This window comes from Lycorma delicatula, chromosome 1, assembly GCF_047948215.1.
Source record: "Lycorma delicatula isolate Av1 chromosome 1, ASM4794821v1, whole genome shotgun sequence".
Lineage (NCBI taxonomy): Eukaryota > Metazoa > Arthropoda > Insecta > Hemiptera > Fulgoridae > Lycorma > Lycorma delicatula.
The window spans coordinates 58,648,279-58,667,692 of NC_134455.1; the positions used below are offsets into that span (position 1 = coordinate 58,648,279).

A 19,414-nucleotide genomic window follows, 5' to 3' on the forward strand; every position below is an offset into this window, starting at 1 on the left:
AAGGGGAAGACATAACTGCTGTCGACTGGTTGCTATCTGGTCTGGAAACCGTTTCAACGTACGAGGTACACCCGGTGACTGTTGCGGCGCCAGGGGGTAAACTGGGTAGCATAGTTAAAAACACCCTGGAATTCTGGGCAAGAAAGCATAAAAGGAAGGTTACTATGTTTCACTCAGGGGACCCGACCGAGGAACAGCGTGAGAGGCAGACCGAGACCGTGGTCCTACGGCAGACGGGCAAGTCCTATGCAGAGCTACTACGCCAAGTGAAGGTAACAGTGGGAGAGGAACTGGCTCCTAACATACTCTCAGTTCGTAAAGGCAGCGGCGAGGATATCGAGGTACGGGTGCGGGCGGGGACCAACTCTGCCCAATCCCTACGAGAGAAAATGGCACAGAAGGCGCCAGAGGTTAAGATTGGTGGGAAAGGGCAGTTGGACAGAAAAGAGGTTGTCCACATTAGAGACCTTGATGCTGAAGTGACTAAGGAGGAGGTGATGGCGGCGGTACAACGCGCGCTGGAGGAAAAGACGTCTGCTAGGATCACGTCGGTCCGCCAAGCATATGGACAAACGCAGAACGCCACTGTGGTGCTGCCGTTGGAAGAGGCGAAGAGGCTTACGTCCACCGGGAGGCTCCTTGTAGGGTGGCAATCGTGTCGAGCGGAGATACGAAGACCAGATGTTAACTGCTTTCGCTGTTGGGAGACGGGTCATGTTGCGGCACACTGCACGGGTCCCGATAGGAGAGCCTGTTGTTACAATTGCGGGGCGATGGGGCACAAGAGGGCAGAGTGCCGGGAACCCACCAAATGCGTGGGTTGTGGAGTGATTGGGCATAGACTGGGTAGCAGGGACTGTAAACACGTTCAGAAATGAAGTGTTTACAGCTCAACGTAAACAGAGCCGTGGCTGCCCATGACTTGGCATGGGCGGCAGCGCTGGTTGGAGGATACGACCTACTGCTGGTCGTGGAATCTAATCAGCGACTGGTTAACTCAGGCCACTGGTATGTTGACCAGGATGGCGATGCTGCTATACGGAATGTCACCGGCAGGTTTGCAGTCACGAAGGTAGTTAGAGGTAGAGGGTTCGTGGCTGTAGACATCCATCAACTCACGGTGATCAATGGGTACATCTCTCCCAACAGCGGAATGGATCGACATGAAGAATTCATCGGAAACCTGGAGGAATGCATACGAAGGGCTGGGTTCCCGGTACTTTTGACCGGGGACTTCAACTCCGAATGCACTGAACTCGGAGGGTGCCGGTCCACGCGGAGAGGCTACACCCTAGCTACAATGCTTGGGGCCGCGGGACTGGTGGTCATGAACACGTCTAGGGTGCCTACATACGACGCAAGGGGTGATGGATCGGTGTTGGATCTGACAGCGGCCTCAGATAGGGTGGCAAGAAGGATAGTGGGCTGGCAGGTAGTAGAAGATGATTTTGCCAGCGACCACAAGGCCATAATTTTTGAAATACAAGGAGGCGGAAGGGGTCTAGAGGAACGGGACCCTATCTGGAGGCCGTCGGAACAGCAGGCTGCGACGGTAGCGGATAGGACGGCGGCAGAGGTGGCCCGTAGGCGTGTTCACACCCCCGTGGAATTCATGGCCATCCTACAGGGGGAATGTGTGAAACAGCGGCCACAGCCTGGAAGACGCGTAAAGAATGTTTACTGGTGGAACAGGGACATTGCGAGACTGCGTGGTGAAACCAAAACAGCAAGACGGAGGATGCAGCGCGCACGACGGAGGGACTCTGAGCGCCTACAGGAGAAAACGGAGGTGTTCCACGCGGCACGAAGAAGCCTTTGTAGAGCCATTAAGGCTGCCAAACAAGAGGCGTGGCAAAACCTCGTGGAAGACCTGGAGCAAGATCCGTGGGGCAGGGCCTACCAGATCGTCACCAAGAAGTTTGGTAGGCGCCTGACCCCATTGACAAGGGAACAGTCTCTCACAGCGATAACGGAGCTCTTCCACGTCGAAGAGGAGGAGGAATGGGAACCGATAGCTGGTGATCAGCAAAGGCGCTTCACTGTAGAAGAACTACAGTGGGCGTCCAAGAAGATGAGCCTGCGGAAGAGCCCGGGCCCAGATAACATCCCTGGGTCCATCGTGAAGGTGTTGGTGGATAGGCACCCGTGGACGGTGTTAGACATGTTCAGTGGGGCATTGTCCACGGGGAGTTTTCCCGGCTGTTGGAAGGAGGCCAGGTTGGTCCTCCTCCCGAAACCGGGAGCCGAAGAAACCAGGAAATACCGGCCGATCTGCCTCATCAACACGATGGGAAAGCTGTATGAGAGACTGATCGCTGAAAGACTGCGGTCGGAGATTGAGGCGGGCGGAGGTCTTTCCCCAGACCAGTACGGCTTCGTTCGGGGAAGATCGACCGTCGACGCCGTCCGACGGGTGCTAGAGTGTGCCAGAGTTCAGTCGGCAGGCACGTGGCGACGAAGGAAAATCCCATTGATCATTCTCCTAGACATCAGGAATGCATTTAACAGCGTGCCATGGGAGTGATCATGGGAATACTCCGGGAGAGAGGGATCAGCGGCTACTTGCTCGCCGTAATAAATGACTATCCGCACAGAGGAAGGAGAAGATGACTTCAACATGTTCGGAGGCGTTCCGCAGGGGTCGGTGCTTGGGCCTCTTCTTTGGAACATCGCGTACGACGGCCTTCTGCGGGAAGAACTCCCGGAAGGATGCCAGTCGGTCGCGTACGCAGATGACCTCGCGCTGATGGTGTCGGGACGGACGGAGGAGGAGGTAGAAGATAAGGCAAACTTGGCGGTGGCAGTCGTCAGCAGATGGCTGGGGGAGAGAGGATTACGACTGGCACCGCACAAGACGGCAGCTGTCCCGATCACCGGCAGAAGAAGACTGAGAGGAATGTCCTTCATGGTAGACGACGTACGGGTCCACACGTCCGGTTGCGCTAAGTACCTGGGCGTGTGGATTGACAAGAATGGGCTGTCTAACACCCACCTCAGAGAGGTCACTAAGAGGGCCGAGAAGATACAAGACGCTCTACAAAAACTAATGGGCAACAAGAGCGGACCACGGGCGAGCAAGCGACGGCTGATCCTTTCAGTGGTTTCCTCCGTCTTGCTGTACGCGGTCCCGGCCTGGAAGGACGCACTTTCGAGAAAGAAGAACGTACGGATGCTAGCCTCCCTTACCAGAAGAGCGGCGATACGCATAACATCGGCGTACCGCACCGTATCTGGATGCGCAGTGGCAGTCATCGCAGGGGTGCCTCCCATCGAGCTGCGGGCCACGCAGCTGGTCTCCACATACGAAGGAACGCCGAAGGCGGAAGCCGGGAGGCAGCTGATGGTCAACTGGCAGGAGATGTGGAGAACGGCTACGGCTGGGGCATGGACCAGGAGACTGATCCCGGACTTGGGACCGTGGGTCAGGCGGTGGCATGGGGAGGTAGATTACTTCCTCACGCAGTTCCTGTCTGGACACGGGGAGTTCGGGGTCTACCTACATCGGTTCAAGAGAAGACTGACACCGAGGTGCTTCTACTGCGGTCAGGATGACACGCCGAAGCACACCTTTTACGAGTGCGAAAGGTGGGCTGTGGTCCGGCGTAGGCATGGCACAGATGGCCTCACTCCAGAAACAACTGTAGCTCACATGCTGAAAGGGAAGAGAGAATGGGATGCGGTACAGAGCATGGTGGCTAGCATCCTGAAGACGAAGGAGGTACATGGAAGAGAGTGGGGAGAAGACTTCTAGGCGCGGGTAAGCAGCAATGTCCCTAGCAAGTATACTGTGTGTTTCTTCTACTATATATATTATTTTTGTGTTGTATTGTATTGTGAATTCATTGTCTCCATTGTCACTGTGGTTGGTACTCTACGGCCGGCTCGAGATGACAAGCACGATCGCTTCGACCGTGTGCAGGAGGGCCACGGCTAGAGGTGACATCGCCGAAGAGACAACATGAAGTGGGTTTCATTTATTATGTATTTTCCTTGTATTGTATGATTGTGGTATTATTTTATTTTATTGATTGTGTTCCTTCTAACGGTTACGAGGGCACTCACAGCGAACGTGCCCGCGGATTGCGGAAGGAGGAATAAGTTCAGACGCCACGACACTCCGACATTCCTGCGCATAGCCTAACGGCGGAGGCCGGGGATGTTGGGGGTGTTTAAGAAAAAAAAAAAAAATTTATACCGCAGGGCTAGAGCGGTGTGCCGTCGAGTATTCTTGGACGCTAAGAGGAATTCATGGACGAAATACATGAGCACTATCTCACGCACTACTTCCACGTCTACTGTATGGAAGAAAATTCGTGCAATCTTCGGATCACCGAAACAATCTATTCTTAGTCTTATTGATGAAGGAGAACTCCTTTCATCATCCTCGGAAGTGGCAAATAGTAGAGCAAAATCTTTCCGCTTGGTGTCTCTCACCTCATCATATAATAACGATTTTCAACGGTACAAGATACAAATGGAGGTGTTGTCGTTAAACATTAGTGATTCGGTTGGTGAATTAAACACTCCATTCGTATTTAAAGAATTGTTACATGCACTTAAAAATTCACGGGACACTTCCCCTGGACCGGACAACATTCGCCTTTCCATGCTTTCACACCTTCCTAATTCGGCACTACAACAACTTTTGAATATTTTCAACGGTTTATTCTCCGAACAAGTCTTCCCACCCGGCTGGTCAGAAGCATTTATTATACCAGTACTAAAACCTGGTAAAGACCAGACGAACCCCTCAAGCTATCGCCCTATTTCATTAACAAGCGTTTTGTGTAAAATAATGGAGAGAATGGTAAACCGCGGACTTACATGGTACTTGGAGAAACATGGCTTTCTATCTCCAGAACAGTGTGGTTTTCGACAAGGACGATCTTCCATTGACCATTTAGTGTCACTAGAAACAGCCATACAAAACGCTTTCCTCAATCGGCAAAACCTCGTCGCTATCTTCTTTGATATAAAAAAGGCGTATGACACAGCCTGGCGACGTGGTATTCTTAACACTCTCAAAAAATGGGGAATCAACGGCAATATGCTTGCTTTTATCCGGGGATTCTTAAATCACCGAATGGCTCATGTTCGTGTGGATGATTCGCTCTCAGATAGTGTCATCTTGGAGAATGGAGTGCCCCAAGGTAGTGTATTAAGTGCCACCTTATTTTCTGTAGCCATAAATGATATTACCAAATGTGTTCAGGCTCCTGTCTCATGCTCTCTATTTGCTGACGACTTTGCTATCTACATTGCAAGCCGTTCGGCACCTACAGCAGAGAGACTACTGCAGAACACTATATATCACCTTGAAGCTTGGTCCAGGATTACTGGTTTCACATTTTCATCCGAAAAAACAAAATGTGTACGTTTTTTCTCGGCTACGAAACCCTTCTATTCCGCAAATTTTTCTGAACGGAGAGACTATTACTATCTCTACTTACGTCAAGTTTTTAGGTTTATTTTTTGATAGCCGTCTTACTTGGGCCAAACATTTAAAAGAATTGAAAACAAAATGTTCCAAAATTCTAGATATGATGCGAGTCCTTACTAACACCAACTGGGGAGCCGATAGATCATGTATGATACGTTTTTACTATTCCTTTGTTCGCTCCCGTTTAGATTATGGTTGTGTCGCCTACTCTTCAGCTCGTCAAAGCGTGCTTAAAAGTCTGGATAGTGTACATCATGCTTTCCTTTGGCTTGCCACAGGCGCGTTTAGATCAAGTCCTGTCGCAAGCTTACTTGTAGACTGTGGTGAACCATCACTTTGGGATAGACGTGACCAGCTCTTATTATCTTATTTTGCTCGTCTCAGAGGACAGCCACATCACCCGGTTCTTGAGTCAGTCTTTAAAAATCCTAATCTAGGAAAGTATGAGGATCATCCACGTCGTACTGCACCTGTAGGTGTCCGTACCTGGCGTCTGCTGCAGCATATAAATGTTGACACACCGTCATTCTTTCCTATGTACCCTTGCTCATATCCTCCATGGAGAATAAACCTCATAAATTTTAATTTTGACCTGACTACATATAATAAACAATCAACACCATCTATCGTCTTTCAGCAGATGTTTCAGTGTGTTCTCTCCAAGACGAAACCAGACGCGGTTGTATACACTGATGGATCGAAACAAAACGATACAGTTGGGTGTGCTTTTGTTGTCAATGAGAGAACTTATATGTTTGGTCTCCCCAGTATTACGAGTGTGTTTACCGCTGAACTATATGCTATAAATAAGGCTCTAAACATCATTAACCCTAAATATAGAAAAATTCTTATTTGCAGTGACTCGTGTAGTGCTCTCCATGCCTTAAAAAATGTTTATTCTAAACATCCTATCGTCATTGAAATTTATAACGCAATCGCTGAGTTGAATAATCGCAACACAGAATTAAGTTTTTGCTGGGTCCCTAGCCACGTAGGGATTCCAGGTAATGAACATGCAGATTCTGCTGCCAAAGAAGCATGTAATCAGCCTCCTTTCACCAACCGAATTGCTACCTCTGATTTTATTAATTGTGTAAAACAATCACTGAGAGCGTGGTGGCAAGGTGACTGGACGGCTACCGTTGATAATAAACTCAGACAGATTAAAGATTCTGTGTTACCATGGGACACCTCATACAGAAAAACTCGGCGTGAGGAAGTAGTCCTTTGTCAATTGCGGATAGGACACACGAGGATCACACACGATTACCTGATGATAAGAGGACAAGCACCCTATGCGCACGATGCAACTGCCCCATGACTTTGCACCATATACTTGTGGATTGCATATGTTATGCGGCGTTGCGTCGTATATTTAATCTACCCAGAAACATCCGTGGTGTCTTGTGCAATGATAATGAAATTTTAACCCGGTTGTTTTTATTTCTTCGAAGTGCTGGGTTAATGCAAAAAATTTAATATCGTTGCGTATATTTTTTAATGCTAGAAGAGTTTTTAAATAAGTTTCTTTTTTTCTGAGTTTTTGATTTTTTTTTTTTTTTTTTTTTATCCGTTTAGGAGCCTTTTACACTCCTTATCGGAATTTGTTAAATTTTATATAGTTATTTTTATTTATTTTATTTATTTATTTTTTTTATTTTTAATATTTTAAAGACTGTCTGTGATATTAGTTGTAAGATTTTAGTAATGTTAGTTTTAAGTTTTATTTCAACTTTTTAATTTTTATTTTTAACCTAGTTTTAATTATATAATTTGTGTTAGTTCTAAGTTTTATTTCATTTTGTTGTTTTAGTTTTAAGTTTTATATTAGATCTTTTATGGTTTTTAGTTTTTTTTTAGTCTTTTGTTATCCAAGAATGGGCCCTTTACACCCATCTTGGACTTTGTAAAATTCTATTTACTCTTGATTTTATATTAGTTTTTATCTGTGATATTAGTCGTAAGTTTTATTCATCTTTTAGAATAGTTTTAAATCCTTTTATTTTTTATATAAAAAAAAAAAGGCGATAACGCGCAAGCGTTTTTCGCCCTATAAAAAAAAAAAAAAAAAAAAAAAAAAAAATTAGAGACTTTTTTGAGGAGAAAATGTGATAAGATAAAGTGAGGTGCAGTTGGTAGTTTTATAATTTACATTAACTGTATTGTTATTGTAAGAACCCTTGCATTTTGTAAAAATGGATTATGGAGTGTTCAACGGGCATTAACACTGAAACAATATGTAATAAATTGACTTAACAATAGATGTTCAGTATTGCATGATATTTTAGTTTACTGAACAACAAATAACATTGATATCCTTAAGAAGTGGATGTACAGAAAAAAATAACTGTACTTTTCATAAAACCGAATATTTAGATAAATACTCTCATATATTAATGAGAAAGGTTGCTGTGCCCCATTTAGCTGTCACACTAAACCGGTTATGAAATCTCATAAAGAAATATCTTTGACACTTTCAACAAGCAATCCAAATTTAATTCCAGGCAGAGCACTGTGTACAAAATGCTTAAACAAAATATAAAAACCACAAGACGATACAGAAAGCAAACTGGAATATCAAGATATATTTGAGCCTTAATGTGTTATAGTCGAGTCGATGAATAAAGCTGGTTCAGCACTTGGCATTTCCCCTGTTAAAGTTAAAAAATTATTGAGCAGCACAAAGGAACTAATTTAAAAAAAATAGAGTTACTAAAATAGCAGAGTCGGTTACCAGTAAATTAAACAATTCCTTTGATTTAAATATTTCTACAGAAGAAATCAGCTTAGTACCACAAAATTATACTGATTTAGGTAGGGAATATGAAGAATTAATCATTAAAATAAAAACAATTACATCAACCTAGAAAAAAAATTAATATATTAAGTTTATTACCAAACAGAAGGAGCATTCAAAAAATTCAAAATAAGTTTAGTGTTGGTCAATATTTAGCCCGTCAATCCAAACAATTAGTTAAAACAAGTGGAATTTTGCCACAAATGGGCAGTCACGTAATTGATGAAAATGTTATTAAATGTGTCCCAAGATTTTTATCAGAATAATGAGCACAGTCAAATGATCCCAGCCAAGAAGGATTGTGTCCTAAGACAAGCTCAGTGAAAGAAAATTAATATTCAAAAAAGGCTTATCTTATGAAACTTAAAAGAATTCTACACAGCCTTCAAAGAAAAACATCATTTAAAAATTGTTTTTTTTTTTTAATTTTCTGATTTATGACCTAAATTTTGTGTTCTGGCTGGTGGGTCAGGTAATCCCCTCTGTTTGTGTGTGTGTTTCACCCACCAAAATGTGAAACTCATGTTATAATGCTCTAAAAATGATATTTGTATAAAATGCTCCTTTCAACAATGGTATGTGACATAGAAAATGAAACATGTATTTAGTCAGTGTGAAAAATGTCCAGGCAGTAGTATGAAGTTCTCAGATTACTGTAAGAAAGCTGGGATGATTTTGATTCTGAAATTATTTTCAAACAGTGAGTGGATTTCCTTTGGCCATTGTGAACTAACTACTCAAATTCTTCCATTTCAACAGTACTTGGATAAACTGAAAATTTAAATAATCTAAAAAGACATCATTTTGCTCCTTTTCCTTTTGTGATACTGGTCAAAATCATATGCCACAATACATCCATTTCTCTTATATTTTAAAAAATCAAGGAAATTATTATAAAGCCAAAGCTATTGTGTAATTAGTGAGTACATAAGCACATACTACATAGTTCTTCTGCTTCCAAAAGCAAGTTATAAATAAAGTAAAAACACTGTTACAAGTTAAACAATTTTTTTTGATTGCTCCTCAGTCCAGTATAAAAACAAAAAAATTTCATAAATTTGTGCAACCATCAAGAAGATTTTGAAATCGCAGCTAAATGGCATTTTTTTTACCTTATATGATGGAAAAAACCATGTGATGATATTGGTGAAACTGTAAAAAGGACTGTGACTAAAGTAAGCCTTCAAAGGAAAGTCAACAATTAAATTGTTATACCTTCTGAAATTTACAGTTATTGCAAAAACAGTATTAAAAATATAACATTTATTTTCTGCTCTAATAAAGATGTTCAAGAGACTAAAGAATACCTCAGTTCTCGTTTTCAGGTAATCACAACAGTTCCAGAAACAAGAACCTTTCACAGTTATGTTCCAACAAATCAGAAATGTATTCTGAAAGTCTCGGCTACCTCTGAATGAGAAACGTATACGTTAGTATTATTGGTACATAAGGAAATTAGCGTTTCTAATTGCTTTATAGGTTTACTAAAACCAAAATGTAAAATTTATGTCTGCTGTGTATACAATGGCAAGTGGAGGTTAGGTGAAGTCATTGAAGTCAAAATACATGAAAATGAAGAGGAATATCAAATAAACTTTTTCCATCCGCAGGGTCCTGGTACATCATTCAGGAAATCATTGAGGGATAATCAAACATGGATTCAACTGGAAAATATTTTAAAGATTCTCATACCTTCAGAGCTTTTTTATCAACTACTGGTAGAGGACACAATATTACACTAAAGTTGAATGAGGACATCAGTTCTACTCATTAAAAAAATGCCTGCCTAAGTTATGTTAGTTAAGTTTGTTATCAAAAAGTGCAAGATTTATTCATAACTTCCATCAGCAGGAGTAAAATATGGTAAAAGTGAATTGAACAACTTGTTAATGTACTTGAATGGTTTATCATTTTGTAATTGACTGTCTAATAATTATCAATTTATTCACTCTAATGAGTTTAGTTGTAACTTTTATAATCTGAAAAAATACATAACATCAGTATTTTTGGATCTGTTGTTTACAGTTAGAAGAATGGTGTTATTAGTGGTTTTGTGGCTTTATTATTTGTCAGCCCATAAAAAGTACTTATTGCTGTACTTGTTTCAGATTTTTGCCACCTATTTCACATGTGGTTTTTGGGCCCTAAAAATGAGACATTTTTGAAATGGCGAGGCCATTGTTTTTAATGTAGGACACTTAGTAACAGTCCTAATTTTTTTTTATAATTACTACTTGTACCTAAGAGTTAAAAGGTAATAAAAACAGACCTGTTATCCTAAGCCCTTCATTATTTATTTTGGGTCCAAAATTTGAACAGACAATTTCTAAACATTACAAGATTTGGTTATATAACAAAATGAATTTTGAGTACACTAAGATGAAGTTCCATCTTTACTCTTTCCAAAAAGCCCTTTTTGACCCTGTGTACAGTGTAAAATAAGAATGCTACAGCTCATGAAATAGTGACAAAAAGACTGTTTTTACCTGTCAGCGAGTTGGGAAATAGTCTATTACTCAAGAAAAAAAAATTTTTTTAAATAATAAATATTTTTGGCCACTACAAGGTGGGTAGTTATCGTACACCAAATATCATCCAGATCAAAAATAGTGATACACTGATCGTTTGTTGAATTAAAATGGAATATCTCCACAATCTTCTAGGGCAAATTGAACTGATCCTGATTTTCTAAAAAATGTTATTATTGGTGATGAATCTTTGATATTTGAGTACAACCCAGAAACAAATGTCAGAGCAAGGAGAGTGGCACACTTCAAACTCACCACGTCCCAATGAAGCAAAAATGAGCAAATCAATACCATCCTAATTTGTTTCTTCGATAGAAACGGCATTGTTAATTGCCTGCAGAACAGACCAATCAATATGTTTACAAATAAATTTTTGAAAGATTGCAGAAAAGAGTTGCTCGCATGAGACCAGCCATCAAAGGCAACTGGATACTGGATCATGACAATGCACCTTGTCACTCTGCACCCTGAATGAATTTTTTGTAAAGAAAAACATTCCTATAGTTCCTCAACCACTTTATTCACCTGACTTGAGTCCCTGCGACTTTTTCCTATTCCCGACTTTAAACAAGCACCTCAAAGGACACCATTTTGGTGCAGTAGAAAATAAAAGAAATGTAACTGACAACCTAAATGATATTACGGTTTCTGATTTCTAATACTGCTATGAAGAGTGGGAAAACTATTTGAAGCATTGCTAGGCTTCTCTAGGGAGCTATTTCGAAGGTGATAGAGTTCGTGTATAATTGGATTATAAATAAAAAGTTTGTCTGAACCAGTCTTATTATTTTATTAACAGACCTTGTAAGTTTGATTTGCTTACTTTCAGTATATTTCTCTTTTGGTCCATGAATCTTTACTATTTAGTATTACTTATGAGTTATAATTAATGCTTGAATAAAAATAATATTTTGAGTAATTTCAATTTCAGCTAACAGTGTAAGCAAGTTGTAGTGTTTTTCATTGGTTTGTTTCTCAGCTGTCAAACTTTATTCTTTCATAAATAATATTTATTATTTTTGTCAAACATTTATTATGATGAATTTATATGCCTGTATCTAAAGAGTGGCAAAAGAATTTTCTATTCTAATATGTATTTTTCTAATAAATGCATGTTTTGTCTACCTTGAATTTAGAAATAATATAAATCTATTTTGAATATTATTTTGCTTCTAACTGATGTGTAATAATTCCTTTACAGTCTGCTGAAGTTGGATCATTATTGAAACAACAAGAGAAAGAAAACCGTTTGATAGCTGCAATTTGTGCAGGTAATTGGTGTTGAACTTCAGTCTCTTACTTTTGAAGTTTTTAATTTTAATTTATTATTATATTGTTTCTATAAGAATTACATTTTTGCTAAATAAAAGAAGTGTTAATAGTCTTCTCTTGTAACAGGAAGTTTGTAACCAGTCAAAAATTCCTAAAGTAAAATGTTGTATTAAATCTTTCAGGACCCCATCTCCTACTTCAGACATTTGTTATTTTACAAACAATTAATAAAAAAACTAAGAAAATATGGTTTTTTATTGTAACATAACATTTTTATAACTCTTTTACATAAAGGGTATATTCAGAAAAAATTTTTTTCTACATTTTTTCTCCAAAGAATCAAATTTTTCATTATTTAATAGTACACAGTCACTTGTGTTTGTAAGTATTGTTTGAATTTAAAATCTTGGTAAAATATAACTGATGCCATATACTATTTTATACAACTAATATTTAGTTCAACCTTGTATGAAAACATCAACCTTGTTTTTTCTAGAAAAGCTGGTAAATATTTACATAAATTCTCAGACCTGTGTATATAAAGAAAGCTCTTGATTCAGTCTCTAATTAAATATAATTTATACTGATGAAAAATAATTGAACTACAGTGAATTGAGTAAAATCAAATTTTGGCTGATAACAGTATATTGTATCGTATACTTAATTTAAATATGGTAGAGTTTGTTGTTAAAAATTGTTATTTCTTTGTGTTGTATTTATTTCACACAAGAAGTTGATTTAATGATTTTCTAACTACATAATGGATAGATTTTGTTTTTAAGTCGGAAGACTACCAGATAGGATTTATTTATATTATTTTTCAAACAAGTTTTATAGAGTTAATAAAAGGGTAGAATTAGTGACTTAATATTTTTTAAGGAGTTTGCTCTTTTGATTAGTTCTCACATCAGTGGGTGAAAAAAACTTATTTTCAGCAGTAGAATTTGATATTAAATTTTACTTGGGTGAAAAAAATTTTGTAGTTGATATTGTAAGTCCCTAAATAATAGATTGGTTATTTTGAAACCAGTTTGTTATTTTTATGAATATTACATAATTTGGAAAATATTTCTATGCAGCTCCAGTTGTTTTGGCAGCACATGGAATCGCCCATGGGAAGAATATTACATCCTATCCGTCAACAAAGGAAGAAATGGGATCAGAATATAATTACAGAGAAGAAAAAGTTGTAGAGGATGGTAAGCAGTAAATTTTATTCTTTCAATAACCCTTTAGTAACTTTAAAGTAAAACTTATTTCAGTTGATACTGTATTTAAAAAATGTTTGGTGTTGATATTAATAGTATTTTACTATTTTGAGTAAGGTAAACTTAATTTGGAGCAGAAAATTCTATTCTATAAAAACTTATTCTCTTACTGAGTTTTTTTGGCAGTTTATGATGGTTTATAGAGAAAGTGCTCAAGAAACATCAATGTGGATGTAACAGAATTGAAGGCAGAGTATAGCTTCATTGATATGGTTGATGTCAAGGACTGCATCTCTTCCCAATGTGGAAACAGTTATCAACATGCTTGGGTATTTTTCAGACATTGATATAGTACTATCTTCTTTAATCTGATATTCAATTTTCTTTGTCTTCCTGATTGAAAGAATTCCAAAACCCTCCTTGCCTTATGGGATTCACCTTTGTTTCATGATTTTTTTTAACTTTTCTTTCCAGGATGTCACCTCCCATGCACTTTCATTTTAGTGCAAGGTAGCAATTGCTAACCTTAGTACATAACTCATGCCTACATTCAGAGAATAGAGCAGTGATAATTTTTGCTTTCTGGGTGGACCAGCAAGATTTAAATTTAACTGCACCAACACCTTCTCTTATACTAACTTTCAACCTTCCAATACCACCGGAAAAAATAAAAGTTGGTTACATGTCAGAGTATGATGACCTTATCATTCCCAACCTACAGCGATATTTCAAATGACCACACTACAACTTCTTCCTCGAAAACTGAGATCTGTGCTCGATGTGCTAAGGAAGGCCACAGTGATTAACAGTAGTTGCCAAGAAGACAAAAAATGTGGTGCGAACTGCAGTGGATCACATACAGCTCGCTCCAGAGATTGGCCAACTTTTAAAGAAGAGAAAAGGCAATTCTCAAATCTGTACAGAGCAGAAATTATCATTCCCAGCCACACAAAGAGAATATAAAAAGATGCTGAACTCTCATAATGTGGTTAAACCAGTTGTTTCTTTCGCTGCCACTACATCAAGTAAAGCCCCTGTGAATGCAGATATCTAACAGTACAAATCTGGCAGTGAGCTGAAAAAATTTGTTCAGATGTAATCTGATCAGGTTGCTTCACTTATTGCAACTATTTGAGAGCTAATGAGTATAAATAAGAAGTTGTTGCAGCTAGTAAAACTAATGCTAGTGGGATCCATCTAAAAATCCCTGTCTTCAAAGTTTTACTTGCTGGAGGAGTAAATACAGCTGGCTGTAAACAATCTTATAACGCTCCCTGTTACGGGAGGCCACACAACCACTCCCTTTGGGATGTCGTCTGTGACTTCCCATTTTTCAAAATTTCCCCCTCCATCACCTCATATACTGGAGGATATGGTTGAAGAACTGCCCTCAGAGTTTTTTAAAATCAAAAATTTGATATTAAGAGTATTGATGCACACACATGAACCATTAAATGTCCTTCCAACAAGAGCACCTTCTACAGCAAGATGCGGTAACATTCAGAGGCTATTTCTGTGAGACTATGAGAGATAAAACAGTCTTGTAGAAAGCAGAAAAGGTGTTGGGAGTAGCTATTTTCATGCGAAATGAGGTGTCTGCTATAATGATACTACTAGCCACCTCATTCCTGCTGTTGCTGTAAAAATCTCTGTTCCATTCAAATTGCATATCTTCAATTTGTATCTCTCGCTGAACTCTGAATTCAGTACTCTAGACATATCAAATCTCCTGACACAGATTCCATTACCATCGTTAATAATAGGAGACTTAAATACCCAACATATTTCATGGGGCTCATCTTTCTGTTCCTCTTGAGGAAATGTGTTAAACAGAGAGAGACAAGACTTAGACCTCTGTCTATTGAATAATGGATCGTACACTTTCATCGACTTTCCAACATCGACTTCTTACGCTCACCCAGATTTCTTCCTCATTTTAATTGGTCTCTTTGTGACACTTTACAGACCAATTATTATTGCTTTTGGTGTTTTTTTTTTCACTGCGAAGTAAAAAAAAGACCACTGGATTAGAATGGTTACAATAAGCCTTCCCATCACAGTATGATGATGGTGCAGACATCATTGATCAACTTACCTGTTTTACATCTTTGGTTTGAGAATACTAATAGATATATCCCACAAACACTGGGAAACCCTAAACGCCCTTCCATTCCTTTGGAATGATGTCTGCCAAAACGCTATTAGTGAACGACAGCCTGCACAAATTTAATCGCATGCCTATAAATGAACATCTAAATTTGTACCATAAGGGTAGGGTAGTATGTTGTCGGGTATTCTTAGACGCTAAGAGGAAGTTATGGACACCATCTCATAAACTACTCCTACATCTACTGTATGGAAGAAGATCCTTACACATATGCGGGCACATACATGAGAACAAAATGTTCTCATAAGTGGGAGTACGCTATACTATTATACTGTAAGATATAAATAGTTAAGGCTACTAGAATGGAATTATATAACTGAAGAAGTGTTTTTTCTGTTCAGGTCTTGCACATTGTTGATTATGTTTATGATTGTGGATTTCCTAAACAATCTATTCTGGGAATCATTTATGAAGGAGAACTTTCATCATCTTCTGTAGTGGCAACTAGATTCTTTTCGCTCTGTGTCTCACTTCATCATATAGTAACAAATTTCAGAGGTACAAGATACAAATGGAAGTATTATCGTTAAAAATTGGTGATTCAGTCAGTGAATTAAACGCTCACTCAATTTTCATTCAACGAGTTGTAACATGCACTTAAATACTCACGTGACCCCTCCCCTGTACCTAACAGCATTCATCATTGTATGCTTTCAAACTTTCCTAATTCAACACACAAAACACCTATTGTGTAATTATAATAATGGTTTATTCTTTGCACAAGTCTTCCCGCCAGTCTGGACGGAAACCATTATTATACCAGTATTTAACTTTGTAAAGACAAAGCAAACTCCTCCCACAGGAAAATTTACGAGTGGAAGTGCTCCTCTGCCGATTGCAGATGGGACATATGATGAGAGCTACTCACAGGTACCATGTCAGCAGAAAATAAAGTACCATGTCTTACGCATAGTGATGCAACATCACTATGCGTAAGATGCGACTACTGCTTAGCTGTATGCCACAACCTTATGGATTGCATATGTTATATGGCCTTATATCGTTAATTTAAACTATCCAACAACATTCATCATATCCCAGGCAATGATAAGAAAAAGTTAGATCAGGTGTATAAGTATGTTTTATAAACCTAATATTTACCTAATTCTAGTATTATTGAGCGATTTTTAATTTTGTTTTAATGATAGTTTAAAACTTAGAACTTTAATTTTTGTTATCTATGAAGGAGCTCCTTACACTCCTATTGATTTTTTTATCAATAGGAGTATAAGTATGTTTTATAAACCTAATATTTACCTAATTCTAGTATTTTTGTTGTATTTTTTTATTATTGAGCGATTTTTTTTTTTTTTTAATTTTGTTTTAATGATAGTTTAAAACTTAGAACTTTAATTTTTGTTATCTATGAAGGAGCTCCTTACACTCCTATTGATTTTTTTTAAATTTTATTTATGTCTATTTAAATTTTATATATATATATTTTTTATTTTTTATTTTTAAGATTCTGCTTGTGATATTAGTTTTTAAGTTTTAATTGTTTTATACATATATATATATATATATATATATATATATATATATATATATATATATTATATTTTAATCTAGCTTTAGTTACTAATTTTTTTTTTCCCCGTTACAGTATATTTTTTTTCAGGAAATGATAATGTGAAAGCATTTTTTGCCTTCAAAACAAAAAAAAATAGAAGTATCAAGAGTACTCCTTGAAGTAGTGCTCAGCGTGATAAACTAATTTTTATTGACCATGTCATCTTGTTTGGATTAATTAACTATTTAATTTATTCATTAAAACAATATTGCATCCATAAAATTAAAAACAAAGTCTCTTTTAACCAAGTAAATAACTAATCAAAAGATTGAGTACAAATTAAAATAACTAAGTTAAGACCATATAAGAGGATATTATTAAAGAATGTATAATTTATGAATCAGGCATAAATACATAATTTATGTATTTATATAATAGTATTCTTAAAAGGATGCAATAATGCACCTTAGCTGGCTGGAATTAATAGTTGAAACATGTTACAAATATTTTTAACTACTAAATGATTGCTATAGGGTTATCTATGTCGTTGATTTTATTATATAGAGATGATATTGTGTATGAATGAATGTAGAAATATCGTATTCACATCATTTTTTATCCACAGACAACCAAGTAATTGCAGAATATAGAAAATGTTAATTTCATGTTAGAAATTTGCTAAATGACGGTTAGTTAGTTATTTACAGAGAAAAAAATAAATATAAACATGAATTTTTTTTGTTTTAAATTCAGTTTTAGTCAAGAATAGAACTTCAGTACTGGTGGTTCAGAAGGATTGCTTTAGATAATAAGGTCGTTTGAATATTACAACATGTTGTGAAATATAAAATTATGAAATCATTAATTGAATGAAGATTGTTATGTATAGGTTAACACTGCAGAAAAAACAGAACAGAATTGCAATTAAAATGTTTTTTTTGAGGTGTGGTGAGGAAATCCTAAATAGAAAGGATAAGGAATATAGAAGTAAGAAGATTCAGTTAATGAAGAAACCATTATGTACTCTGGAGTAAAATTGATCAAAGTGGTTTGATCATACAGTGGAAGAACAAAATGATGTCCGTAAAAGTCTGTGTAATAATGCTTCATATGTGTCATGAATAATGCATTGTGAAACATATGAATTACCATCAGATAAAAAAATATCACGCATGAGGAGGTCATCACAGTATTAACATTACATTTTATTCTTTCATAATGATTGATCTGCACAATTAAAGGTATAATGTATAAGCTACGCTATGGGTACACACACATATCGTGACCTATATACTTCATAGTGTTTAATTGTGAATTAAGCATTATTTATTTTACATCTTGTTATTTATATTGTGACACCATGAAGGTAATATTTCTGAATTATGATTGAACATGTTTGTATGGAAGTGTATGGTTTTTTTTCTACTTGAATGTGTATTTTGGTTGAAAAAACTTCTACATTCAAAAAGAAGATTCTTTTACAATCGTAATTAAAGATTTTTATATGAAAAAAATTAAATTTTATATTTCATTAGAACTATAGACATTAATAACAAAATGTACTGTGTATTAGTTTTTGGTTTCATGTTTTTTAATTATAAAATGGTTTATAAAATTAGCCATTATAGTATTATACTGCATAATATTATTACACTTGAAGGTATATTAACTTTATCTGTTAGAAGTAAAAGAATTGTAATATTTATTTAAAAAATACTACAAAAGAATTTGGTGAGTACCTGTCGATATTCTAGGTCTACTTGTATTGACCAGTGGTCTGATTTTTTTTTTTAATTTTTGAATTCTGTAAACAGTATTATGTATGTGGATCGATTGTATATTTTAATTATTCGTTTTATTGTTTTTTTCCTAGGAAACATTATTACAAGCCGAGGTCCTGGAACAGCCTTTGACTTTGCATTAGCAGTAGCTGCAAAGCTTGTGGGAAAAGAAGGAGCAGAATCTGTTGCCAAAGCTATGCTTTTGTGAATTATTCTTTACATTATTTTAAGAAATAAATATGTTTCTCTTGCAAAATTGTCCATGTTCTTAAATTAACTATGTTGGTTAGTATATGGGTAAAGAATGCTAAATTATTTATATTTCAAATAAAAAGATAATTTTTCATTTAGGAAATTTGGTTTTATTTATAATGCCTTAATTCACATGTGACGACTATCAGTCACAAGTTTGATACAAGTAGAAAAAGTAATTTTTAAATAATACTAGTTAAGTTTGTCACTGCTTGTGGAAAAATGAATTTCCATGCTTCCTTGAAGAATATGAACAGGACTGAAGCTCTGGGTTATAAATCCATGCCTGATTATACATTAATTCCAGTTTTTCAAAATTTGGCTTTTGACCATACACAATTTTTTTTATTTCCTAATGTTTGCTATTTGGCGCATTAGTCTGAGCAGTATTAATTTTGAGCCATTTTCTGAGGTGTGAATATTACTGAAACGTCATTGATCTTGTTTTATTTTTATTAC

General features: G+C 37.1%; 1 protein-coding gene across 1 annotated transcript in view; it reads left to right on the forward strand.

Annotated features, from left to right (window-relative positions):
• Positions 1-19,058, forward strand: part of LOC142318689 (Parkinson disease protein 7 homolog) — a 43,344-nt gene extending 24,286 nt beyond the window's left edge. The window contains exons 3-5 of the mRNA XM_075355128.1: positions 11,967-12,036; positions 13,117-13,236; positions 18,796-19,058. Coding sequence (XP_075211243.1) covers positions 11,967-12,036; positions 13,117-13,236; positions 18,796-18,911 — 306 coding nt within the window. The 3' untranslated portion in view covers positions 18,912-19,058. The remainder of the gene's footprint in view (positions 1-11,966; positions 12,037-13,116; positions 13,237-18,795) is intronic.
• The last annotated feature ends 356 nt before the right edge of the window (positions 19,059-19,414 follow it).